The sequence below is a fragment of the Rana temporaria genome, chromosome 13 (genome assembly GCF_905171775.1).
Source record: "Rana temporaria chromosome 13, aRanTem1.1, whole genome shotgun sequence".
NCBI lineage: Eukaryota > Metazoa > Chordata > Amphibia > Anura > Ranidae > Rana > Rana temporaria.
In genome coordinates this window covers 47,709,432-47,736,458 of record NC_053501.1, presented here as the reverse complement: position 1 = coordinate 47,736,458, position 27,027 = coordinate 47,709,432, and the positions used below count along the sequence as shown (strand labels likewise).

At 43.2% G+C, this 27,027-nt stretch overlaps 1 protein-coding gene across 2 annotated transcripts in view; it reads left to right on the top strand.

Moving 5' to 3' along the window:
* LOC120921199 (deubiquitinase DESI2-like) overlaps window positions 1-27,027 on the top strand; it is a 115,153-nt gene that overhangs the window by 60,053 nt on the left and 28,073 nt on the right. For both annotated transcript variants that reach the window (XM_040333920.1, XM_040333919.1), the window contains exon 2: window positions 20,887-20,959. In XM_040333920.1, coding sequence (XP_040189854.1) covers window positions 20,887-20,959 — 73 coding nt within the window. The remainder of the gene's footprint in view (window positions 1-20,886; window positions 20,960-27,027) is intronic.

Genomic DNA, 27,027 nt, shown 5'->3' with positions numbered 1-27,027 from the left:
AGAAGACGTGGATCGGGGCCACTCTGTGCAAAACAAACTGCAGAGTGGAGGTAAGTATAACATGTTTGTTATTTTAAAGAATTTTTTTTTTTCTTTAGTAACCCTTTAAGGACTGTCTTGATCCTGAATGCGCAGCTCAGTGTAATTCACACAAACCTATGCACAGAGGTATGAAAACAACCTTGCACTGAACTTATGTAAAAAAGGGTCTGGATTTAATCAGGCCCAGATACGTTAGGCCGGATTCAGAAAGAGATATGACGGCGTATCTCCTGATACGCCGTCGTATCTCTGAGTTCCGACGGTCGTATCAATGCGACTGATTCAGAGAATCAGTTACGCATAGATATCCCTAAGATCCGCCAGGTGTAAGTGTTTTACACCGTCGGATCTTAGGCTGCAATTCCAGGCTGGCCGCTAGGTGGCGCTTCCGTATTTTTACGCGAGGAATATGCAAATGAGGATTTACGTTCGGCTTTTTTCGGCGTATAGTTACCCCTGCTATATGAGGGGTAGCTAACGTTAAGTATGGCCGTCGTTCCCGCACCGAGTTTTGAAATTTTACGTCGTTTGCGTAAGTCGTTCGCGAATACGGCTGGACGTAATTTACATTCACGTCGAAACCAATGACGTCCTTGCGACGTCATTTAGAGCAATGCACACTGGGATATGTACACAGACGGCGCATGCGCCGTTCGTAAAAAACGTCAATCACATCAGGTCATCACACATTAACATAAAACACGCCCCCCCCTTCCACATTTGAATTGCACGGCCTTACGCCGCAACACATGCGTTACGCTGCCGTAACTAAGGGCGCAAGTTCTTTCTGAACAAAGAACTCGCGCCCAAAGCTAGAGCGGCGTAACGTATCGGAGATACGTTACGCGGGCCGGACAGATACGCCATTGTATCTGAATCCGGCCCGTTATGTTAATTGCTAAGACTAATACATCAAATAAAATAATTTATAATGTGATAATGGTCAATTCATCAAAGAGGGAAATCAATTGACCTCCTAGCAATTTTCCAAGGCAATAACTATCACTTGGCAGATAAATTTAAGGGCAAACCTGCCTAAACATCGGGGTCCTACACTATTTTTTAACAAGCTGATCTTTCTTACATGGTTATCTGAAAAATGATGGTTAAAAAAGCCTGACTGTGTTCTGCAGTGCACTAAAAAACACAACCCGCATGGCATTTGATAATAACAGCGGAAAAGGCAGGCTACATGAAAACACCTTCCAGAGCCAGGAGAATAGAGCTGTAAACACGGCCTGTTTTTGCCAATCCATGGAGAGTGCTGACTAAGACCAGACACACATGAAGGAGTTTCTTTTTCAGCAAATTGCTAACAGTAATGCTAACTGTATTGACCTTTTCAGACGAGGCCGATCCATGCGTTGGCAAGACATTTTCTGCTGCAAACTATTTAATGCAATGGCTGTAGCACACACTGTACAATCAATACCGTCTGACATTACATTATATAAAAGACAGCTGAGCAGCACGGAAGATCTATGATGACCTGGGGCAAACAGAGTTTAGGGGGTTAGGAGGTATCAGCACAAGTGTTCTGTTTTTATTTACAACTCATTTTATCTCTGATTTACATAAAGGAGTTTACAGGAGAAAGTGGACCTTATTGACCTCTTTTTTTGTAAATGCTACTCGCCTGGCTTTCATGGTGACGGCTTCAGCGCTTTCTGAGTCATTGACAGGGCTGGACTGGGACAAAAATTTGGCCCTGGACTTCATCCAGTCCGGCCCACTGACAGGTTTCTCTAATGTGGGCAGCCAGACAAACCCGCCCCCCCCCCCTGGTTGGCCAACCCTGATGGCCCCCCAAGCCCCCCTCCCCCTTCACTAGCCATTAGCCATTCTACCTTATTACATGATGCTGCGGGGAGGGAGAGGAGGTGAACGCTGCGGGGAGGGAGAGGAGGTGAACGCCAAGGGGAGGGAGAGATGGTGAACCCTGCGGGGAGGGAGAGGAGGTGAACCCTGCGGGGAGGGAGAGATGGTGAACCCTGCGGGGAGGGAGAGGAGGTGAACCCTGCGGGGAGGGAGAGAAGGTGAACCGGCGGGAGGGAGAGGAGGTGAGCGCTGCGGGGAGGGAGAGAAGGTGAACACTGCGGGGAGGGAGAGATGGTGAACGCTGCGGGGAGGGAGAGGAGGTGAACGCTGCGGGGAGGGAGAGGAGGTGAACGCTGCGGGGAGGGAGAGGAGGTGAACCCTGCAGGGAGGTAGAGGAGGTGAACCCTGCAGGGGGGAGAGGAGGTGAACGCTGCGGGGAGGGAGAGGAGGTGAAAGATGTGGAGAGGGGGAGACAGAGGAGCGGAGGGGCGGCGGTCCGCTGTCACTGAAGCCGGCCCACTGAGCCATCGGCCCACCAGGAAACTCCCTGTAGTCCAGATGGCCAGTCCATCCCTGGTCATTGACCTGGAACAAGCATACAAACCTGGAGTCGTATCTATGCGCCTGATTCTTAGAATCAGTTACGTATAGATTTGTCTTAGATCTGACCGGCGTAAGTCTTACGCCGTCATATCTAAGTTGCATATTTACGGTGGCCGCTAGGTGGCGCTTCCGTCGATTTACGCGTCGAATATGGTAATGAGCTAGATACGGCGATTCTCAAACGTACGTGCGCCCGGCGCATTTTTTTACGTTGTTTACGTAAGGCTTTTTTGGGCATAAAGTTACCCCTGTTCTATGAGGCGTACCAATGTTAGGTATGGACGTTGGAACAGCGTAAAATTTTTCACATTTTACGTCGTTTGCGTAAGTCGTCCGTGAATGGGGCTGGACGTAAGTTACGTTCACGTCGACTAGGCATTGAGCGGGCGCAATTTAATTTGAAAATTCGACGTGATACTGAGCATGCGTGCGCAATGCGCCGTTCGATAAAAGCGTTATTTACGTGGGGTCACATAACATTTACATGCAACACGCCCCCTACCAGCCTAGTTTGAATTAGGCGGGCTTACGCCGTATCAGATACACTACGCTGCCGTAACTTAGAGCGGAAGATGTTTCTGAATACGTGACCTGCCGCTCTAAGCTACGGCGGCGTAGTGTATCTGAAATACGCTACGCCCGCCTAAAGATAGGCGTTTTTTAGAGAATCTGGGCCTAAGTTTCTAAATTAAACAATTGGTCCAGGTTACTATAAAAGTACTGAAGCCAGTAAATGTCATTGGTTACTATTAGTGTTGCTCACGAATATTCGCATTGCGAATATTCGACTCGAATATAGCATATTCGAGAAATCGCGCTATATTTCGAATTTCGCGGTGAATATTCACAATTCCGAATATTCGCATTTTTCAATTTGATTTTTAAAACAGATCACATCCTATCGACGTCTAAAAGCATTGCTGGTATGATTAGAGACCCTGGGCCGAGTAGCTAAGCTGAGGCGATCCTTTTATGTTGCCAAATTGAAAAAAAAACCATTGCGATTTTTCGCTATTGCGAATGCGAAAATTATTGCGAATTTTCGATAACTGTGGTAGGAGAACTCTGATTGTCTCTGATGCAAAAGGGGGGGGCTTTGTGTATGTTTCTGTTATGAATATTTGTATGTTTGATATTATTATTTTTTGTAAGAAGGAAAAAATTGCGCATACCTTAAAAAAGGGGAGAATACAGCAGCAACTCAAAAATGTTATACAACATAATTTAATACAAGACAGAAAATGGAGTCGCTCTACAAGAATAAAAAATATGTCTAGTGACAAGACATGTGGGCAAATTATAAAATAAGCAAGCGCAAATAACTTGTGAAATACACAGTGAAACAAATATATAAAGAAATATAGTCCCAATAATAGAAAAATAATCTTTCATAAAAATGTCTTTGATATGTGAAGTGAAAAAAAGTCCAAAGCATGCAGCATGAACGTGTTCAATCTTCAAGGTGTTTGATTGACAAACGGCTGTGACAGATGGATAGAGTAAAGAATCACCACCAATGCAAAACACTTTTTATTTTCTATTGTAAAATATCAAGAATATTCTGAGCCAATCAGAGTGCTCCTTCTGCATTTGCCGAATATTCGCAATTATTTTGTATTGTAAAATATCAAGAATATTCTGAGCCAATCAGAGTGCTCCTTCCGCATTTGCCGAATATTCGCAATTATTTTGTATTGTAAAATATCAAGAATATTCTGAGCCAATCAGAGTGCTCCTTCCGCATTTGCCGAATATTCGCAATTATTTTGTATTGTAAAATATCAAGAATATTCTGAGCCAATCAGAGTGCTCCTTCCGCATTTGCCGAATATTCGCAATTATTTTGTATTGTAAAATATCACGAATATTCTGAGCCAATCAGAGTGCTCCTACAGCATTTGTCGAAATTGCGCAGTAAATATCGCATTCGCATGTTGCGATATTTCGATAAAATATCACGAATATTCTGAGCCAATCAGAGTGCTCCTACAGCATTTGTCGAAATTGCGCAGTAAATATCGCATTCGCATGTTGCGATATTTCGATAAAATATCACGAATATTCTGAGCCAATCAGAGCGCTCCTCCAGCATTTCTCGAAATTGCGCAATAAATATCGCATTCGCATGTTGCGATATTTCGATAAAATATCACGAATATTCTGAGCCAATCAGAGTGCTCCTACCGCAGTTATCAAAAAATCGCAATTATTTTCGCATTCGCAATAGCGAAAAATCGCAATCATTTAATTTCGATAAAATATCACGAATATTCGAATTTAGCGAATATATCTCGAATATTCGAATATATATTCGAGATATATCGCGAAATCGAATATGGCATATTCTGCTCAACACTAGTTACTATAGGTCTTGTCTACCTTTTACCTTTTCTACCATTTTGTATTGATCAGCTCTTTCATATTTCAATCCAAACTCCAAGCAGATAAAAAAACATAAAATAATGCAGCTCTGTATTCATTAATATATAATAAAATGCCTCTTTGTAAATGCAGGAATAAGTACCTGATTTTGATCTGCTATCACCTTCTTGCACTCCCTATGCAGTAGAGCTTGAACAGGGAGAAGGGGAAACAGCACTAGGAGACATTCAGCTGTGCCTGTTCGCACCCTCCACTGCTACTTTTTCGGGGAGGAGGGGGGAGTGGGTACCGCTCCCACTTTGTGGTAAGATTGCCGAACAGCGATCTACGACATTTCCGTCCCCTCCTCCTTCCCCCTGCTGCCTTCTGGGAGACACACAGGTCCCAGAAGATGGCAAGACCATTCAGAAAGCGTAGCGCAATAGGAGTCGCAAAGGCTTCACTTACTGTTTCCCTTACTATAAGGTGACCAGATTTTTTAAATTAAATCCGGGGACATATTTTTTGTTTACTAGTAATAGCAGCAATCAGCACTCTTTGCCCGTCGCCACCTGTCTCACAGCCTCTCAAGTCTTACTCTTCGGGCCCCGGCTACTACTGGGTGGGGAGCGGAGGAACATCACTCCACCAGGGAAGGCAAGGAGATAGGCAGGTGGCCGGCCAGGATTTGAGCCAAGGCAGAAGAACATGCGAGCGGAGATGGATGGGCACCCGAAACTGAAGAAATATTCCCTCCACTCCGACCAGCACATGATCATCAGAAAGGGGCACAGATAAAGGGAAAAATACACCCCCCAAGCTAGTAGGCACGGCGGAGCGGGGGGTGTAATTCAAATTTTTTTATTTTAATCCTGCACTGACGGGGCCAGATTCATGTAGATCAGTGGATCTTTAGATCCGCTCGATCTACGTGTTTTACGATCCGCCGGTGCAATTTAGCGAGGCTAGTGCAGTATTCATCAAGCACTTACCTCGAAAATTGCATCGTCGGATCGTAACTCCCCCGGCGGGAAGGCAAATTCCGCGGCTAGGGGGAGTGTACAATTTAAATCAGGCGTGTTCCTGCGCCGATTTAACTGCGCATGCGCCGCCGGCGAAATTTCCCAGTGCGCATGCGCCAAATGACATCGCTAGGACGTCATTGCTAGCGGCGGGTATGTCAATTGCGGCCATCCGTATTCCGGATCGACTTACGCAAACGACGTAAAAATTTGAATCTCGCGCGGGAACGACGGCCATACTTAACATTAGCTACCCCTCATATAGCAGGGGTAGCTATCCGCCGGAAAAAGCCGAACGCAAACGACGTTAAAAAAAAGCGACGGGCGGGCGTACGGACTTGAATCGGCGGTTCTACTCATTTGCATATCCAACGCGTAAAAAAAAGCGACGACACCTAGCGGCCGGCGGTAGATTGCAGCCTAAGATTCGACTGGTGTAAGTCACTTACACCAGTCGGATCTAAGGGAGATCTATGAGGAATCTGATTCTATGAATCAGCCTCATAGATCCGACCGGCGGCTCTCACAGATACGACGGCGGATCAGGAGATCCGCCATCGTATCTCTTGATGAATCTGCCCCACGGTCTTTGAAATTGCCCCAGCCCCTGTTCAAATCCAATCCAGGGACAAAATCTGGGGACAGACTTGGTCCGGGGACAGTGCCCTCAATCAGGGGACTGTCCCCTGAAACTGGGGATGTCTGGTCTCCCTACCTTACTACAGATGCCAGCGTCTGCACCCAAAGCTGATTGACGAATCAGGAAAGGGGTACCGACCTCGTGGGATCCCTGGACAGGTAAGTGCCTTTATATTAAATGTCAGCAGCCACAGCATTTGTAGCTGCTGACTTTAAATGTATTTATTTTTACAAACTGGAACTCCTCTTTAAGTGCTAACAAGGAACATGCTGATAGGAGGAAAGTAAAGGGTAACAGAGAGATGAGCTCATCAGTCTTCTGCTTTTCCTCTTACCTTCCAGTCACAGGCTGGAGGAGGGACAAGATCTGCAAGTCGGTAAAAGACAAATCTGATTTTGTTGGCCACGTAGCACTCCTGGGTCAAGCAGCAATGCCACATGGGCAAATCCATAACTCCCTGTATGTTATGACTCCAGCTACTTGTATCCTAGACAGGACTTTTCTTACACTCTGAGCAGCAGGAGAGTAAAAATATTATTAACTGCATTAAAGTATATGTACTGTAAACCCCTTCCTTGTAAAACAACCCATTCGGTTTAAAACAGAAATTAAAGGCAAAACATTTCAGTATGGATGTAAAAAACATTATAAATACCTTATTTTCCAATTTTTTTAAATGATCACATACCCTCTAAGCTCCTTATGCAGCTCAGAACAGAGAGCTGGGGGAGGAGAAACAGCAGCACACTGAAATTCCCAGTGAATGGCCATGAAGGTGGTAGGGGCAGGCATGTGAGCACCCAGAGTTCCCAGCCCAGCTAGAAACCTGACCATGCTGTGTTCTCATGTCTAGTGTGGTACATTTTTACCAGGATAGTAGAGGGACTGGCAGAAACAGTAGGGATTTGACACAAAAGAAGCACTACAAAGAGAACAGAATGTTGTTCATACAAGTACATGGTACAACAGGCATGTATAAGGAATATGAAATGTTACATACTGGGTTACATACTCTTCAAACCACTTCTCGCCAGCCCACAGTCAAATGACGGAGGGACAGTGCTGCTCTGGGTGGACGTCGAACGACCTCTCTCGCGCCCCTGCGATATCTGTAAAGAGCACATCGCGCGTTTCTTTAACCTTGTGATTGGCTGTGTCCAATCACAGCCAGTCACATGTATATGTGGAAGTGACGGTGATGGGCTCTCATCGCCGCAGGGGAGACCCGGACAGATAATCAGGAAACTGATCATTAGTGCCCTGATTAAAGTAAAGCCCCCCAGTGCCACCAATCAGTGCTCATCAGTGCCCATCAGTTACACCAATCAGTGCCCATTAGTGATGCCAGTCACTGCTGCCTTTCAGTCCCCATCAGTGCTTGCTCATCAGTGCTGCCCATCAATGCCCATCAGTGCCTCCCATTAGCAGGGCAGCACAGTGGTGTAGTGAGTAGCACTTTCGCCTAGCAGCAAAAGGGTTGCTGGTTCGAATCCCGACCACAACACCATCTGCCTGGAGTTTGCATGTTCTCCCTGTGCTTCTCCCTGTGCCTGCGTGGGTTCCTCCGGGTACTCCGGTTTCCTCCCACACTCCAAAGACATGCTGGTAGGTAAATTGGATTTTGTCCAAATTGGCCCAGTATATATATGTATATCTGTGTATGATTGCGTATCCGAAGCGCGTCGTGATCCTACTGGGTAAAATGACCGCACCAGCCAAGCAGACACTGGCTGGAAAAAGCGCCCAGAGGCGATTCAGTTCGCATGTGTAGCGCTATACAAGTCATTCATTCATTCATTAGTGCTGCCTATCAGTGCTCATCAGTGACACCTATCAATGCCACCTAACAGTCCCGCCTATCAGTGCGGAATATTAGTGTCTTCTCATCAGTGCCCATCAGTGCAGCCTTTCAGTGCAGCCTATCAGTGCCCATCAGCGCCCATCAGTGAAGGAGAAAAATTACTTATTTACAAAATCTACTGACAGAAAGTAAGAAAAACGTTATCTTTCAAAATTTTCGGCCTTTTTTTGTGTGTAAAAAATAAAAATCCCAGCAGTGAGTAAATACCAACAAAAGAAATCTCTAATTGTGTGAAGAAAATGATTAAAAAGTACAGTGTTACACGACCACGCAATTGTCATTCACAGTGTGACAGTGATGAAAGCTGAAAAATGGCCTGGGCATGAAGGGGATGAAAGTGCCCTCTGCATGGGCAAAACAGAGATCAATTTAAAATGTGCAAATTGTGCTGTTTTCTTTTTCCCTTCTGTCCACTATTGGACCTTTGTAACGGGGAATAGAATTGGCTGGGTAATGGACCAAACAGTGCAAGCCTCCATGCTAAATCTTCTTTGATAGGACAGCTACCCACCTGCTGGTAGTTGTAGTCCTCTGCCATGTTGTGTCAAACTTCTGGCTCTAGGCCTGCTCACGACATCCCTGCCCATAGGCCTTAATATTCTTGAATAAAGGAATGTCCACACATGAAATAGATTTTCTGCATTTTACTAGAACTTCTCAAAGATGGCCATGACATCACATTGATTAAGTGACAGCATTCTCCGATGCGGAACGCCATACACAGGAGCAGATATTCTGTAGTTGTCATTTAAGTACGGAACACCAAAGTCTGTAAGCCATCTCCCCCCTGTACCTCCTCTCTCCTTGGCAGCAGCATCACTAGAGGCAGGTTTTCTGTAAAAGGGGCCTAAAACCCAATTACCACTTTTCGTATACAGTACCAGACCATATTAGGAACAGAGCCATCTAGTGGCAGGCTAGCTAACTGCATCTACTGACACATTTCAAGCTAAATTCAGCAATGGAACAGTGTGGATGGAGCTGAATGCTATTCCGAGTGTTACTTGAATTCAGAGCCTATCTATTTAGGTTTTACATTGCAACTAACCAATCCTCAATTGTGGTGGCTGAAATAGTTATTTAACCACTTAACCCCCGGACCATATTGCTGGTCAAAGACCAGAGCACTTTTTGCGATTTGGCACTGCGTCGCTTTAACTGACAATTGCGCGGAAGCCTGCGCACCAGCGCCGAATAGAGCTGAGCCAACCCGAGCTTCTTTCGGGAAGTCGTGACGCGCTGTGTGCGCCGTCGTTTAGCATGCCAATTGATTGGCATGTCAATAGGAACGCCCACTCCCGCGGGATTCCCTACCCGGAAGCCGCGGTGAATTCCACGGCTAAACGATATCTACGGGGGAAAAAAAATAAAGGTCAGTGACATTTTATATGCAGCACGGTGCTGGATGCAGTGTTAAAAAAAATTTAAAGGGTGAGCCACCACTTTAAGAACTGTCAAACAGCGGAGCAGGCATTTGGCGGTTAGCCTTCGTTGCAGGCGGAGCATTTTTTTTCCGGGTATGGAGGTGCAGCAAGAGTAGTGATTAACGATGGATCTACATCTAGGCACATTTAGCCGGATTCAGAAAGCACTTACGCCGACGTATCTTCTGATACGCAGCGTAAGTGCACTGATGCGCCGTCGTATCTATTCCCCTGATGCTTGAAATAAGATACGCCTTAATTTTGGCTCCATCCTACCGACGTAAGTCTCCTACACCGTCGTATCTTGGGCGCATATTTACGCTGGCCGCAAGGGGCGCTTCCATTGATTTACACGTCGAATATGCAAATGACCGAGATACGCCGATTCACGAACGTACTTGCGCCCGTCGCTGTAATCTACGCCGTTTACATAAGGCGTATGTCCGGTGTAAAGTTATTCCACCTAAAGCAGGTGTAAGTCATGTTAGGGTATGGACCAGGGAACAGCCGTCGTATTTTACGTTGTTTACGTAAGTCGTACGTGAATGGGGCTGGGCATAGGTTACGTTCACGTCGTAGGCATTGAGCCGTCGTATCTTAGGGAGTACATGCGACGTGATTCTAAGCATGCGCGCACATGCGCCGTTCGGTCGGCCGTTTATTTACATGGGGTCACGCTTCATTTTAATAGATCACGCCCACCTTCAACCTACTTTGAATTTGGCGGCCTTACGCCGACGAATTTACGCTACGGTGGCGCAACGTAGGAAGCGAGTGCCTTGTGAATACTGCTCTTGCCTCTCAGAGTTACGTCAGCGTAGCGCATATGAGATGCGCTACGCCGGCCAAAAGATGCGCCGCTCTACGTGAATCCGGCTAATTGTTTTTTTTTTTTTTTTTAATAAAGGAATTGTCAAAGACTGCCTCCTGTCTTTATTTTGACACTTTTTGGGGGGAAGGAGTAGGGCTACAATGTACCCCATAGTCATTCACATTGGGGGGCAGGATCTGGGGGCCCCCTTGTTAAAAGAGGCTTCCAGATTCCAATAAGCTTTCTGCCCGTAGACCCCCAGAACCACCGCTCAGGGTTGTCTGGAAGAGGCCTTTGTTCCCATCAATATGGGGACAGTGTGTTTTGGGGTGTTGGGAGCATGGAGCCTGGTATGGGTCAGGAAAGGGGGGGTGCTCGCCTTTTCCTGATCTGCCGGGCTGCATGCTCGGATAAGGGCCTGGTATGGATTCTGGGTTCTGGGGGGGACCCTACTCCAAGTTTATGGCGTGGGGTCCCCCTTAAAATCCATATAAGACCCAAAGGGCCTGGAATGGATTGGGGGGACCCCCACACTGTTTTAATTCACTTTCTGCTATTGCCAGCAATGTTTACCTTTTCATTCAGCTGTCAGCGGGGAAGCCTGTTGACAGCTGATGACTCATCTGTTGTTAAGGACACAGCAGCCGGCTTCCCGGCTCGCTCCTTAAAAACAGCTATGCACTATGCATTGCGGGGCGAAAATCCCACCGAGTGCCCCACAAATTCAGGTGTTCCCTGAATGGGTGAACGTGGGTCCTAACTTTTGCTTGGCTTGAACTGTTCACCCAACACTTGTTGTCACCCCAAGCTGTTCTCCCTATATGGGCTACAAACATATTTGCCTTCTCATCTCTCTTACATAGAGGGGAGTTGTTTTGTAGTTCACAAAAGATAGCTAGGAAACCTGAAAGTGTATGAGATTTTAGTTTAGTACACAGGACTTATCACAAGACTTCTAACAGGGACTCTAGAAAGGACTTGTATGATTTAATATATTACATGTTTAATCATGGATTTAGATATATGTTAAATGCCATTTTTGGGTAGCCTGACCCTTAAAATAAACCTTTGTGTGTATCTTTTACATGCATGCTCAGTTAGTAAGAAAAACAGAGATTTAAAAAAAAGACAACTGTGAACAGCGAGGATAGGAAGGATGCCAATAATAACACAATCCATATCCTGAAATAAATCAGAAGCATGTAAAATGGTCCAATAGCAGTGGATCATGTGATAAGAAAATATATTGCCATGGAAACCATTACGAGCTCATTCTCACCCACGTGTATAGATTCACAGCTCCCGTTTGCACTTGAGAAACTTTGATAAATGACTTTACACCTTCTATCTCAGTTTGGGGATATTTATTTTAGGCTGTTTTTTTTTGTTTTTTTTGCCATCCCTTCAGGAGCCGATCTCTGTAATGTATCTTAGTTCTCCCATTGTTTATAAGGTCACATCACACAAAGACAAATGGAGATGTACATTAGTAACAGAAGGCTGTGTACGATGTCACATTCCAAACTGTTGTGATAAATAGATGTGACCCGACAGTCTAGCTCTGGGATTTATGAACAATGGCTGGCTGTAACAGAATAGAATCGAAAATAACAATCATATATATTTAAAAGTCCAAAATGCAGCGCTTGAATTCACATGAAACTTCTTTCAATGAAGAGATAGAAAATATAAAGGACCCTTCATCAGCTTCAGTGTGTATGGAAAGGCACACCACACCCAAGTGAATCCAATCTGCTTACCAGAAGGTAATGATAAATGAGAATGTAATCATTAATCACAGGAAATCGGGGGGGGGGTCACGCTCCAAATACTGCAGATAAACCGCAAGAGATCCAGAACCAGAGTGGATATGATATCCGTTCACCAAATTAGTATCACCCAAAATGGAAAGAAATGAGGCAGCAATAGTGAAACCCGTAAAGTGAAAAACGATAATTTATTGTAATCCACTTATAGGTAATTGTAGACTACAATGATGTGTGGTGTAGCACCATCTACCATAGGTAGGTGCTAGAGTGAGGATTTTTTGTGCGGAAGCTGCCAGGCAGGTAAATTTAGGCAGGCCTATGCTGCATGCTAGGCCTATTTATTTTGATCTGGGGGCAGGGAGTGGTTAGTGTAGCAGTGGGTGTAACCACCAGTGCTTTAGTTCTGGGGCGCCTCTCCTGCTTCCAGGGAGAATGTTCTGGAAGAGGGTCAGGGCACAGGACTGGAGTGACAGGGAGCTCATGTGAGGAGCCCTGACCAATCCCCAACTGGAATTAGCAGGGGGCAGGCCTCCCATATAAGCTCAGGTCCATCCAACTGGAGGGGAGTTTTTCGGCTGGGAGATGTGGAGAATGGAGTGCTAGATAGCAGCAGGGGCCCATCCCCATCTGGGGGGTGCGCGGCTCAGTGGAGGAGCCCGGGAGAGCTGGGAGGGAGCCTCATCCCTACACGGTCATGGAGGAGGTGTCCTGGAACAGAGGGACTGAAATAGCTATAGGAACGCATGTCTAGTGGGCGCAGGATCTACAAGTCGGTCAAGCTGGGATCAGTAGTCCACCAACTAATACAAGCTGCTAAACTAGGCCATCGAGTGAAGATGATGGGACAGGCGGAAATGGAAGTTTTGTGCAGGAAGAGAGAAGTCCTGGGAGCAACAGTCTGTTGATGCTGAGGAGGAGCAATAGTCTGCATGGGTTATGAAGGGGAAATTATTGTAAATGATAGAGTCCATCAGTTCTTCAAGGCTCAACCTATTCTACCAATTTCTTTAATATGATGGCAAAGTAAACCGTTCTATGGGCATCCCATATTCCCTTTCCCCAACCAAGTTATATCCCCCGATAAACAAAAAAACTAAACAATGCAAATGACTGTTCATTTTCTCTGAGAGTGATAGATGGAGGTCTGGCAGCAGAGTGATATGGTGGATGTTAGTAACTAGTAGCAACCATCCGCTACAGTGGTAAAATCCGCGGCTCTCAGCTTGCTTGCATCGGCCAGCCTGACATGTTTCAACCGACAGGATATCATCAGAGGCTTATCTTTTGTTTTTTACCTTACGGGCTTCACTATTGTTGCCTCATTTCTTTCCATTTTGGGTAATACTAATTTGGTGAACGGATATCATATCCACTCTGGTTTTGGAGTTCGATGAATTGGTGGCTATATGTTATTCGATGATTGGATCTCTTACGGTTTATCTGCAGTATTTGGAGCGTGACACCCCGATTTCCTGTGATTAATGATTACATTCTCATTTATCATTACCTTCTGGTAAGCAGATTGGATTCACTTGGGTGTGGTGTGCTTTTCCATACACACTGAAGTTGGCAAAGGGTCCTTCATATTTTCTATCTCTTCATTGAAAAAAGTTTTTTATTTTTTATTGTTTGATGATTAGACATGTGCACAGCAAAAATTTCCGTTTATTTCTGTTTAGTTTCTATTCGTTTATCGTGATTCGTAAAGAGTCGTAATTTCGTAAGACGTTAGTTATCTTATTCGTACTCTTTAGTATTTTTTGTAACACTTTTTTTTCCGTTTCCGTTTTTTTCTGTTAGTTTATTTTTCCTTGAATCGAGATTAGGATTTTGTATTCTGCCGCGCTCGTATTTTTAAAATGATTTTATTAGTTCCTTCGTTTTTACGTTGGTTTAATTTTCGTTGTTTTGCTATTCGCATTTACATTATATTTTCCATCATGCCGCATTCGTATTTTCGTAAGAAAAATATCTTCGTTGCTTTATGATCATTCGTATTTTTGTGTCTAATTTCCTTTCATTGTAAAAACTTACTTTTGTAGATTTTATTGCATTCGTAATTCTGTTAGAATACATTTTACGTTTATTCGACACACTACTCGTCGAAATTTTGTAATTCGTACTTTACTGTGATTGACTTGACTGTCTTAGTTAGCACACACACCCTGTCTAGAATGAAGTCTGACGTAGAAGAAAACTAAAATATGTCAGATATTACAAATACAAATCTAGAAATTAGATGCACTGCAACAAGGTACAGCGGAAGTCCACCTGTGTAATGGGCAAAACAGGTAATAAGGAGCACAATTCGGTTACGGAGGTTGAAACACTCTGTTGTCCAGTGTCCAGAAATTACTTGTTGCCTCCTTTTTTCCTGGATTTGCATATCTGAGTTTTAATATCAGAGGCAGACAGAAAATTAGTATTTGCAGAAGGAGGTCAGTGTTGGCAGCCCTCATTTATCTCTCAGTGCAGGTTTCTTTTAAAGGAATATTAGTCATGGGACATTTTTATTGAGAAAGAGTGAGCTATGATTGGTGCTGCAGTTGTAGTACAAAGATAGGGTTCAAATGAACCTTGTGTAAGCTTAAACTAGAAGAGGAATATAGTACATGCTGTGTTTGCTTTTGTTGACATCTCCTATCAAAGGCTCCATAGGGTTTGAGTATGTCTTTCGCAGTGTTCAACAGAGCCCTGTCTTGCCACTTGTGCTTGCTGAATGCAAATACAACATTTCCCTGGTATGTTAAAAACACCCACATGCAGGAGCTGGTGCGGTGTTCCTCATTATTTAATTTATTTCCCTGGGAAATACAGGGGTTGATTGTGCACAACAAAAAACGTATAGGTAGATTCAGAGACAGTTACCAGTTACCGTCGTAACTCTGAATCTACGCCGTCGTAAATTTAAGCGTATTCTGGAAACCAGATACGCTTAAATTAGGCTAAGATACGAGCGGCGTAAGTCTCCTACGCCGTCGTATCTTAGGGTGCATATTAACGCTGGCCGCTAGGTGGCGCTTCCATTGAGTTCGGCGTAGAATATGCAAATGAGCTAGATACGCCGATTCAGAAACGTACGTGCGCTCGGTGCATTTTTAAACATTGTTTACGTAAGGCTTTTTCCGGCGTAAAGTTAGTCGAACAAATAGCTGGCCTAGCCAATGTTTACGTCGTTTGCGTAAGTTGTCCGTGAATAGGGCTGGACGTAATTTACGTTCACGTCGAAACCAATACGTCCTTGCGGCGTACTTTGGAGCAATGCACACTGGGATATGTCCACGAACGACGCATGCGCCATTCGTTAAAAACGTCAATCACGTTGGGTCACTAGTCATTAACATAAAACACGCCCCCTGTTCATCATTTGAATTAGGCGCGCTTACGCCGGCCCATTTATGCTACGCCGCCGTAACTTAGGAGGCAAGTGCTTTGTGAATACAGTACTTGCCTCTCTGACTTACGGCGGCATAGCGTATATGCGATGCGCTACGCCTCCTCAAAATTAAGCCAGCATACCTGAATCCAGCTATCAGTTTTTTTTGTTTCGTTTTCGTCTTTCGTAAGACGCAAGTTTTCCTATTCGTACCCATTCGTATTTTCGTAACAGTTTTATTTTCGTTTATACTGAATGATTCGTAATTCTGTCTAATTTATTTTCGTTGATTCGAAATTCGTAATTTTGTTAGAAAATGATTTTCGTTTAATGGATTCGTAATTTTGTACTTTCCTAACTACATCGCGGCGCGGTCATTCGCAATCTCGTATTTTAGTTTAATTTTCAACACGCGGCTAATCCATATTAAAGCCCCATACACACGGTCTGACTTTTTGCCAACAAACTTCAAAATGAGTACGTTTTCAAAAAAAATTAGAGCGTGTGTATGCTCCATCGGACAAACTTTTTCGGTTTTCATCGGACAAAAGTTCGCTCTGCAAACGGACAAAAGTCCAGCCAACTCCCTTCTGACAAAAATCCACGGAAAAGTTTGTTTGAAGCCCGATCGTGTGTACGAGGCTTTACATTGTCCAATGTGACTCAGCACAAAAGAGATGAGCTGATTGGCTAAGATATAAAGTAAGGTACATCACTCACTAACTACACTGCCCAGTGCTCATTCGAAAGAACGATACGAGTACACAAATTTACGAACAGACAAAGAAACTGATTTACAAAACACACAAATGAAAATATGAATATACGAAATTACGAACAAAGGATTTAAAACACGGAATACAAATTGTTTGTTTTAAATGTAATTTTTGTTATTTTGGTGTTTCGGTGTTTCGTATTTTAGTAAGTTTGTCCAATCGTACGTTCGTATTTTCGCTTGTTCATGATTTTGCTTATTCGTAATTCCGTAATTTTCATATTTTAGTACTTTCAGCTATTCGGATGTTCAAATTGGTCCGAATGTACGAATACTAACAAATTTGTGCGAAAATCCATTCGTTACGAACTGGAACGCACATGTCTAGTTGATTTATTAAAACTGGAGAGAGCAAAATCTGGAGTAGCAGTGCATGAAAACCATTCAGCTTCTAACGTTCTGCTTGTTCAATTAAGCTTTTACAAAAAAAATAATAAAATGGAAGCTGTTTATATGCAGAACTGCACCAAAATATGTATTCTCCAGTTTTATTAAATCAACTCCACAGTCCTCTAAGCTTCCTTTGATGGAAAAAGCCAAGTCTCATCAAACGTAATTATATATTGTGAAAGTGCTAGGCACTGCCATTGTGTGAGTTTAGGAAAAATACTCAAAGGATTTTCACTAATGCGGAGTATTGTGTCTGAGCAGGGAAGACTGGCTTGTCAGTGTTCCCTAGCATTTATAATCCCGGACCAGGGTCTTGAAGGCTTCAAAGTGTCTTGGGTTGGACAAACCCTTCAATCCTGTGTCCAGGTCTTCCTGGAGACCTGCAGGTTGCTTGTGTGTGTGTGTCAAGGTGTACACACTCATTATAGGTGAGGCCTGGCTATAGCTCAAAGTCCCTGTCAGGAGAAAGCTGTGTGCTCCAGCCAGTTGTGCTCCCTTTAAGAGAGGTGACAATATTGAGAGACTGCACTCCATGTTGGAGAAATTCTGGGAAAGTTTGGACAACTGAATGAGTCTGGGAGACTGGGATTGCTGAGGTAACTCTGTGGGTCCAGGAGATAGAGAGAGTCTGTAAGTCTCAGGGTAGTGAGAGCCCAGGGTGCCAGGAGACCAGGGCCATATTTTCCATTGGGCACGCTGGGCAGTTGCCCGGGGGCCCCGCTTGCCTGGGGGGCCCCACCGGCTGCCCAGCAACTCCAGTAAAAAATTGTGGAGAGTGACGGGTTAGAACTGCCCATGCCCAGTTTGCGGAAATCACAGAGAAGATCCGGTCCTCCACGAGTGCGGGGGGTTGCTGATGTAAAAAAATGTAAGGGGGCACTGATATAAAGGTTCCCCCTCCTATATTAGTGACCCCCCTTACCTTAGTGTATTTACTCACCAGAGTGCCCCCCACATCAGAGTTCCCCTTTACATCAGAGTCTGCAGGATTCCCCCTTACAATGCAAGGGGGAACTCAGTCTGCGGACCCTGATGTAAGTGGGAAAGAGAAAGCAGTGGACTCTGATATAAGGTGGTCTCTGGTCACCAGAGCCCCCCTCCACATCAGAGTTCCCTCCTTAGATCATGATCTGCAGCGTTCCCCTTTACATAAGAGTTCCCTTTCACTGTAAGGGGGAATTCTGCAGACTCTGATGTAAGAGAAAACTCTGTGCTGGCTGGGTTATAGTAACCTGACCTTCATGTCAATGAAGACATTTTGTTTACTTTTGTTTAACTTAAACACATTGCTAATAGCACTAGCTACTGTATATGTTTATAGTTTAAATACTGACATTTGCATTGTTCGGCACTGAAAAAATGTGGTTCTGCCAGTAAATTGTATGATTTTTGCCAGTAAATTCTCATGCGTGATTGTGTAGACAGGGCCCCTGTGCACTGTATTGCCCGGGGGCCTATAATGCTCTTAAGATGACACTGCAGGAGACCCCATATTGAGAGGTCAGGAGTGGGCCCATGCAAAAGAACCAAAATAACTCAATGGTCATTCTGACAGAGCTCCAGTGTTTCTCTTTGGAGAGAGGAGAACCTTCCAGAAGAACAACCATCTCTGCAGCACTTCACCAATCAGGCATGTATGGTGGAGTGGCCAGACAGAAGCTACTCCTCAGTAAAAGGCACATGACAGCCCCCCTGGAGTTTGCCAAAAGGTACCTGAAAATTCTCTGGTGTGATAAAACAAATATTGAACTCTTGGCCTGAATGACAAGTGTTGTGTCTGGAGGAAACCAGGCACCTCTCATCGCCTGGCCAATACCATCCCTACAGTGAAGCATGGTGGTGGCAGCATCCTGCTGTGGGGATGGTTTTCCAGCGGGAAGGAACTGGGAGACTAGTCAGAATCAAGGGAAAGATGAATGCAGCAATGTACAGAGACATCCTTGATGAATACCTGCTCCAGAGCGCTCTGTAACTCAGACTGGAGCGAAGGTTCATCTTCCAACAGGAAAACAACCCTAAACACACAGCCAAGATAACAAAGGAGTGGCTACGGAACAACTCTGTGAATGTTCTTTAGTGGTCCAGCCAGAGCCCAGACATGAACCCGATTGAACATCTCTTGAGAGATCTGAAAATGGCTGTGCACAGACTCTCCCCATCCAAACTGATGGAGCTTGAGAGGCCCTGCAAAGGTAAATGCGAGAAATTGTCCAAAAATAGATGTACAAAGCTTGTAGCATCATACTCAAAAAGACTTGAGCCTGTAATTGGTGTCAAAGGTGCTTCAACTAAGTGTTGAGCAAAGTTCGTAAATACTTATGTACATGTGATTTTTTTTTTATAAATTTGCAAAGAAACTTTCAAACTTCTTTCACATTGTCACTATGGGGTATTGTTTGTAGAATTTGGAAGAAAATAATGAATTTAATCCATTTTGGAAAAAGGCTGTAACATAACAAAATGTGGAAAAAGTCAAGTGCTGTGAATACTTTTGGGATACGCTGTATTGCTTTGTGTACATACAGCACATTTTTGTTGCTGCTCACATTGGTATAATTTGCACTGCAATTTGATGTGATTTACGGAAAAATAAAAATTGACACGTACTCTGATCCACCAATACTCTCCAGCCAACATTAGGGTATTCTGGTGCAGGCTATGACAAAGGAAGGAGTATCAAGAGAGTCCTTCCATGCAGCTAAGGCGCTTATCCCAAAACTCTGGAAACAAAGGACAACCCCCACGTTACGCCAATGGCTAGTGGAGGTTGACCACATTTACTACATTAAAAAAAGTACGCTCACATTGAGAAATAAATCTGACCTAGCAAACAAGATATGGTCCTGTTGGTTCGCCTTTAAGTTTTCAGCAGCATATGCAGAAATCATGGCCCAACAGGGATAGTTGGGAAATGTGGTTAGGTTCCTATGATGGCACCCCGCAAGGGCTGGTTAACTTCCCTTTCCCTCCCCCTTCTGCTCTTTTCCTTTTCCTCCCCCATTACCTTTTCTCCTCTTTTTTCTCTTAGGCCCCGTACACACCAGAGGATATCCGCTGGAAACGGCCCGCCGGACCGTTTCCAGCGGATAAATCCTCTGGCGGATTTGGATCTGATGGCTGTACTCACCATCAGATCGAAATCCACGCGGAATCCATCCGCGGTGACGTGTCGCGCCGTCGCCGCGACGATGACGCAGCGACGTGCGCGACACTGGAAGGTAAAGACTTCCACGCATGCGTCGAATCATTACGACGCATGTGAGGGAGGGGAGCGGACGGATTGATCCGGTGAGTCTGTACAGACCACCGGATCAATCCGCTGGACAGGATTCAAGCGGATAGATTTCTTAGCATGCTAAGAAATTTTTATCCGCTTGAAATCCGTCGGCTGGATTTTTTCCGCTGATTAATGTCCGCTCGGAGGTACACACGACCGGATCTATCCGCTGGAACTGATCTGCGGATAAATCCCAGCGGATAGATCCGGTCGTGTGTACAAGGCCTTAGAAGTATAATTACTGTATGTTACTTAAAGGTTCTTTACTGTTGAGGTATGTTGCCCCAGGGGACACACATAGAGCACATGGTGACTCCATCTCTGGTTCATAGACTTTGAGTCGATCTGATGTAATGACCGGCTTTTAATACCGAAGTTCCTTGAGGACATTGTATACTGCGTATGGGGAAGATGTACCTCTTCCAATGTTCTTTTCTTGTAAAATGCTTAATACCTTCTAATAAAAACTTCTTGAACAAAAAAAGAGAGTCCTTCCAAGGTAAGTATCAGTGGGTTGGGGGCAAAGGATCTGTACAGAACCACTGTCACTTTTCCCTGAATAGGAAGGGTAACATTGTAAATATTTAAATAGAATTGGTTGTACTAATTTATATGTAATCAAATAAAATGTCCATAAAATGCAATAGACTATTCCAGTTTCAAAATGGAAATATTTCCCTTTGTCATCCAATGACAATCCATTTTTTTCTCTTTCAGTATTGGATAAACGAATATACGTCAACCTTGGGCATAGGAGTATTTCATTCAGGGATAGAAATCTATGGCAGAGGTAAGTTTTCATCATGTGTTCTGGACTTTTATTCTCAACTATAATGTTTGTATTTTGTTATCAAATATGCACATATGTTCAACAGGGGTCGGCAGATCAGAGGTGGACTTAAAATGTTCTGATTTTGATATTGAAAGACAAATTATTCTATGCCAGTGATGTCCACCCGACCTTTCCACTAGGTCTTTGTTCATCACTTGACTTAAAAGTTAAGAGGAGTACAAATACGTTTAATTGAACAATTACAATTGTTGTGTTGGTCAAAGACCTGTATTCTAGATAGATAATTCCGTTGTTAATACCGCTGCAAGGCTTAATACTGTCACAATTGAAGCTGTCATCTGGAAAATATGCTTCTAGCATATCTCAGAAGATATAGGTTACACCCCAATGCCTGCAGCAGGGCAAACCCTATGCTTCCTCATTGTCTGTTTGATTACATTACTTATTATATTGATCTCCATGAAATGTAAGCATTTCAACATGATTTTTAAGAGCCGGGTGAACTTATCTGTGTGAATTGAGCCAATTCAAATTTTATCAGATAATAGAACATAAGGACAAGTGGTGTCCTCTCTACAAACCAGGCTGTTGTGATGCTGATGCTGCAAAACCAATGGTTGTGATGCTGATGCTGCACAACCATTGCCAAAGAAGGACTTCAGGGAATTAGGAAGAAGAATTGTGTAATAGAGGTAGGTAAGTTGCTGCTCATTGGCCAGTGAACTGGCAAAGTGCTCCTTTCTACCACATAACTGTTCACTACAATGCAGATAAATAGTTAAAACGGAACTTCACCCAAAAGGGGAAGTCCTCTTTATGTCCTCCTTCCCCCTTTCTTTGCCACATTTGGCATGTCATTTTTTACTTAGAACTTTACATAGTGACTCTTGTTACTCATTCCCCAAAAAAAGAAAAAAAACCACACAGTGAAAAAATCATCCTTGGGAATCAAGATGACCTGCTGCCTAACGATCTTGGCCAACTGACACAATGTCCCATTGCCTGATGATGTTCACCTGTCACACCACCACCACAAAATGCCAGAATTCTGGCAGCTGCTGTATGGAAACAAAACAGCCGGGTTTGCTGGGTGAGATCAATGACCAAATAGGGTCTTCCCAGTTGATCTGGATATCTGATTTAAATTATCAGCTGGTGTTTTGGAAGGCGAACTGGCCAAATATGACCAGTTTATGCATTTGTTCACCAAACAGCAAATGGACTGGGTTCAGGTCAAATTCATGTTCAAATCTAACCTCATTCTTATTCCTGGGGCTCCAGAGGGGAAAAGTATAGACATTCTAAACTTAATGATTTTATGCATTTATATAATGCTTACAAATGTCCATATATTCCATAGCTCTATAGAAAGTATCCACCCCAGTAGAGTCTGCACCCTAAAGGCCACACAAGCTTGTCAGACACAGATTATAGAGTTTGGCTGGATTCACACTTATGCAATTTGGATGCGGCCTTCCCCGCATCCAATTCGCCTAGCAGGAGATTGTGACCGGCTCTGTATAGAGCCGGCTCACACATCTCTGCAGTGGCTCTGGTGCGAATTGCACAGGAGCCCTGTGTGTCTTTTGGTCGGTTCCAGGTCCGAATTCAGCCCAAAATTTGAGCGGAAGTCGTACCTGAAAGGGAGGGGAAGGCTTGGCTATAAAAATATACCAAGAGAGATTAACTCCAAAGGGAACCACACAGCAGTGTAATAGTCACAAAAGAGAAAATATTTATTAATGTCCTGTCACTAGGCAAAACAGGGAGATGTGTCACGATCACGGGACACCGGCAGACATAAAGTCCATGGGACCCGTGGGCACGGAGCTCGTGCCCACATGGCACAAATTTCAAAGCAACGTACCTTTCAATGCTTCCAAAGTCCTAGTATTTAGGATTTTGCCACTCCTAACGGTCTCTCTCTTTTTGTTTAGTATTCTTGTCTCTCTATATATCTAGCATCTTGTCGATATACTGTACATACATACTCTTTCCTCACAATTTAAACAACTTTTTGATTGCAGCATTTTTTTACTTTATAAATTTGGGGGTAAGTGCAACCTTTTTGGCTGATAGATGTGCTTGGATTAGCTAGACTGGCATGACGGACAACATAAGCAAAGATATACATAGATATAAAATAAAAATAATATAAAAGATTTGACAAAACTTTATTTGTAAAAACAAGATTAGCACATGGGACCACTGCCCTATACTTATACTAGCCATTTATTAACTGAGGAAATGTCCCTCTTTTGGAACCAAATTCCCCTGTCCCTCTTTCCTCCTCATTTGTCCCTCTTTTTAGTCTTATGTATAAACCTCTATAAAGACCTCTCTAGAGAAATGTACTATTTCAAAGTGTTATATTTCCGTACACTATACAACTGACCACTAAATGATTGAATGTGTTCATTTTAATAGCCAATATAAAGGAAAAGTAGTGGTGAAAAAAACCCACTTGTGGGTTAAACCAATTATATTTTGCATGTCAATTCTTCATTGTCCATGTAACTGGTGCATCGCAGGAATGTGTCCTTGGCCTACATACTTTACACTGCAAGGTGCTCCTAGTTCTCAGAAATTTGGAACATATGTAATTACAAAATTCTTGCATTGAAATTTTCATCTAAAGACCTAAAAAGCCACAGACGAATCAAAACACATTTTAGTCATGAGATCTGATGCTAGTCGTCGTAATAGTTTAATTATTTTTAAGTGAGAAATAAATTAAACTGATAGCTTTGTTTTATCAAGCGGCTCCGCTGTCTACTGTCTCTCTACCCCTCTACTAATCTATATTCACCTTCTCTGCGGCTTTCCAAATGTCAGTCCGTGACATTGTAAAATAATTGCACCTCTCTCCAGTCATGTATTCAATGTTCCTGACAAACAAATTGTGCTCAATTTGTCTGCACTGTCCTAAATCCAAAGCTATTTGTTTGTGCCTTTCACTTTCTTTATTGTACACAGAGCTGTGAAAGGTCGCACAGGGTTGTGTACATGAATGCAACATGAATTTTGAACAACGCCATCTAATCTCAGTTGGAAGTCCAATGAGTGGCTTAAAGGAGAATTCCAGGCAAACAAAATTCAGTAAGAAATAAATGAAAATAAATATATTTTTTTGTGTATGCTTTTGATTTGAAATGGAACTTTCTAAAGCAAAAAAAAAAACCATCTGTAATGTATTGTCTGTGCAGGAAATTCCGCCTGTCATGTCCTTTAAATTTTAGCTGTAAGAAACCTTTCAGATACCCATGTTCACGGTGATGTATTTCTAAAAAAAAATTCAAAAGTTTTAATACTTTTTCCAGTTACAGCTTAATATTAATAGTTGACTTTCAAGTTGAAATCTTCAATCCTGAATAAAATTTACTTTATAGCTATTTCTTTCAAGAAGCTTGACCTCCGTGACATTTGGTTAATCTCCATCTACTTGTCTGCACCCTATTTATAAGAAATACCCTCAATAAGCACTTTCTCTTTCAGCAGTTATTCTTGAATTTATAACAATTTACAGGTAAGGAAAAAGTAGAACAGAATAGTATGTGGTCATTATGTTGCATATAAAAAAAAACATTATAAATAGAAAGCCACATAAAACTATCATTTAGGAAAATACAATAGTTATTAATCTGTCACAGCATCCAGAATGTGCAATACAAAGAGCATTTCCAGAGATATTTTTTCTTTTTTTTCACATTTAGTATTTAAAATTTTTCTTTGAAACAGACAGCAAAAACAAGCAACACAATGTACATTATATCTACTTCTTACATCACACAGTATCCTTTGTCTGCTATATGTGATATACCATAATGTACAATATCCATAAATCTACATATTCTTAATACCCACCTATCCCCCAAACATTACTCATGTAACTGTAGTTCAAGAACCTTTAATTTTTCATGTGTACACAATTGGGCATCCGATCCTCCTCCCCTCTAGGCCCCACATCTTGCCCTCAAGCTGGAGGGGGGCTTTCTGTCCCCATTCTATTCTTTCTATCTCATTACAGCTCCCTTTGTTTCAACTTGTCCCATTTCCCCGCCCCCCCCAGAGAAACCTGCTCTCTCCCCCGCACCCCCCAGGTCCCCCAACAGCATCCGCTCAGTCTACACCTATAAGGGCTCTTCCCTCCCCAGAATATTTAAAGAGATTCCATGCCGACCATGTCTCCAAGTAACCCCCCGTTTCTGCCGTGAGGTCCAGATCAAATCCTCCATCATATTCAAATGTTCTACTCATTTAAGCCACATCCCTACTGACGGAGGCTGGGTCTGCTTCCACATTACTGGGATACATGCTTTTGCTGCATTTAGGAGATGACAAAGGATCAACTTCCTATATTGTTTAACCAAAGTATCAGAGTCCTGTAGTAAACTCTGTAATCTCTGGACTTAAATTAGAGACAAAATTAATTAGGGAGCAAGATAACTCTGTGGGCAGGCAAACAAGAAACGAAAAGATTTAGATCATAAGAAAGGTATGGTCAAAGTCTGATGGTAAGTAGTGTGTAATTCAGGTCTACCAAATTTTATGAAATTTAGCTAGCCTATCATTAAGTATGGCCGCCAATTTCTCATAGACCATGCACAAATTAATGTGAGATTTATGCCCTGTACACACGATTGGTTTATCCGATGAAAACGGTCTGATGGATTTTTTCCTCAGATATCCAATGAAACTGAATTTCATCAGTCTTGCCTACACACCATCAGTTAAAAAAACGATCTTGTCAGAACGCGGTGACGTAAAACACAACTACGTGCTGAGAAAAATGAAGTTCAATGCTTCCGAGCATGCGTCGACTTTCTTCTGAGCATGCATGGATTTTTAACCAATGGACTTGCCCACAGACGGTCATTTTTTTCTATCGTTTTTTTAACCATCAGATAATTTTAAAACAAGTTCCTAGTTTTTTCACTGATGGATAAAAAACCGATGGGGCCCACACACAATCGGTTCGTCTGATGAAAACGGTCCATCAGACCATTTTCATCAGACGAACCGATCGTGTGTACGTCGTGTGTACGTCGTGTGTACGCGGCATTACGCTTCTCAAAAGGAAATTTGGTTTTCTCCAATTGCTGGCAATGGTCTGTTTTGTGGTCGTTAAATTATGAGTAAGCTAATGGAATTATTATTTAGCACAATTAAGTGTTTTCTTAATTAGGAGGGCCTCTGCCATGTCATTAGGGTCAATCTAGAAAAGTATAAATTACTTTTAAGTGCAGGACCAAAAATGATGGCTCTTTGGGCAGCTGTACCAAATATGTCTAGATGTGCTATCAGCATTGCATCCCCTGAAACACCACGGGGAATATCCAGGTATAGCACATGAAATATGTAAGGGTATCAACTATCACCCCCTTAAAAACCACTTTAAAACAGAAGTATGGGATTGATAAAAAAATAAACCTACATACTCACCTCTATCCTGAAGCATTGGTGTGATGCTCGAGCTATCCCTCATGGGCTCTAAGACTGAGACTGCTGATATCATAATCAGAAGAAAAAGGAAAAAAGAAAATCAAGGGGGGAGGGTACACCATGGATCTTGACGCAACATATATGTAGTAATAGTATATATAGTAATAATAGTATTCAGGCTAATCATTCGAACATGCAGGGATTAGTTGCCTAAGGGACCTTTGATAGTAGTTCAGGATAGCGATTCAGGATTGAAGGAGGAGTTGTCCCAAGGATCCCATATCTTTGAGAATTGAGGCAGAGAGTCGTGAATCACCACTGTCATATGTTCCATTCTATGTATCTGTGCTATAGCCAAGATCGATTGGGATTGTGTAGGGGGGTTGGGGGTTAACCAATGGGTAGGTATTACCTTACTTATTTTTAATGCTTGTAATGGAGACGGGAATTGCAATTGGACAAGATTTAGCACAGAAATCAGTAAACCTAGGCTCATAGTAACAAAATTAAATCAGGGAGGCACACATAATAGGTTCTTCTTTCAAATAAACTAGTAGTAGGCACCTTCTAGTATCTCTGGCCAAAAAAAAACACCTACAATTGATACCACCCCTACTACCAGG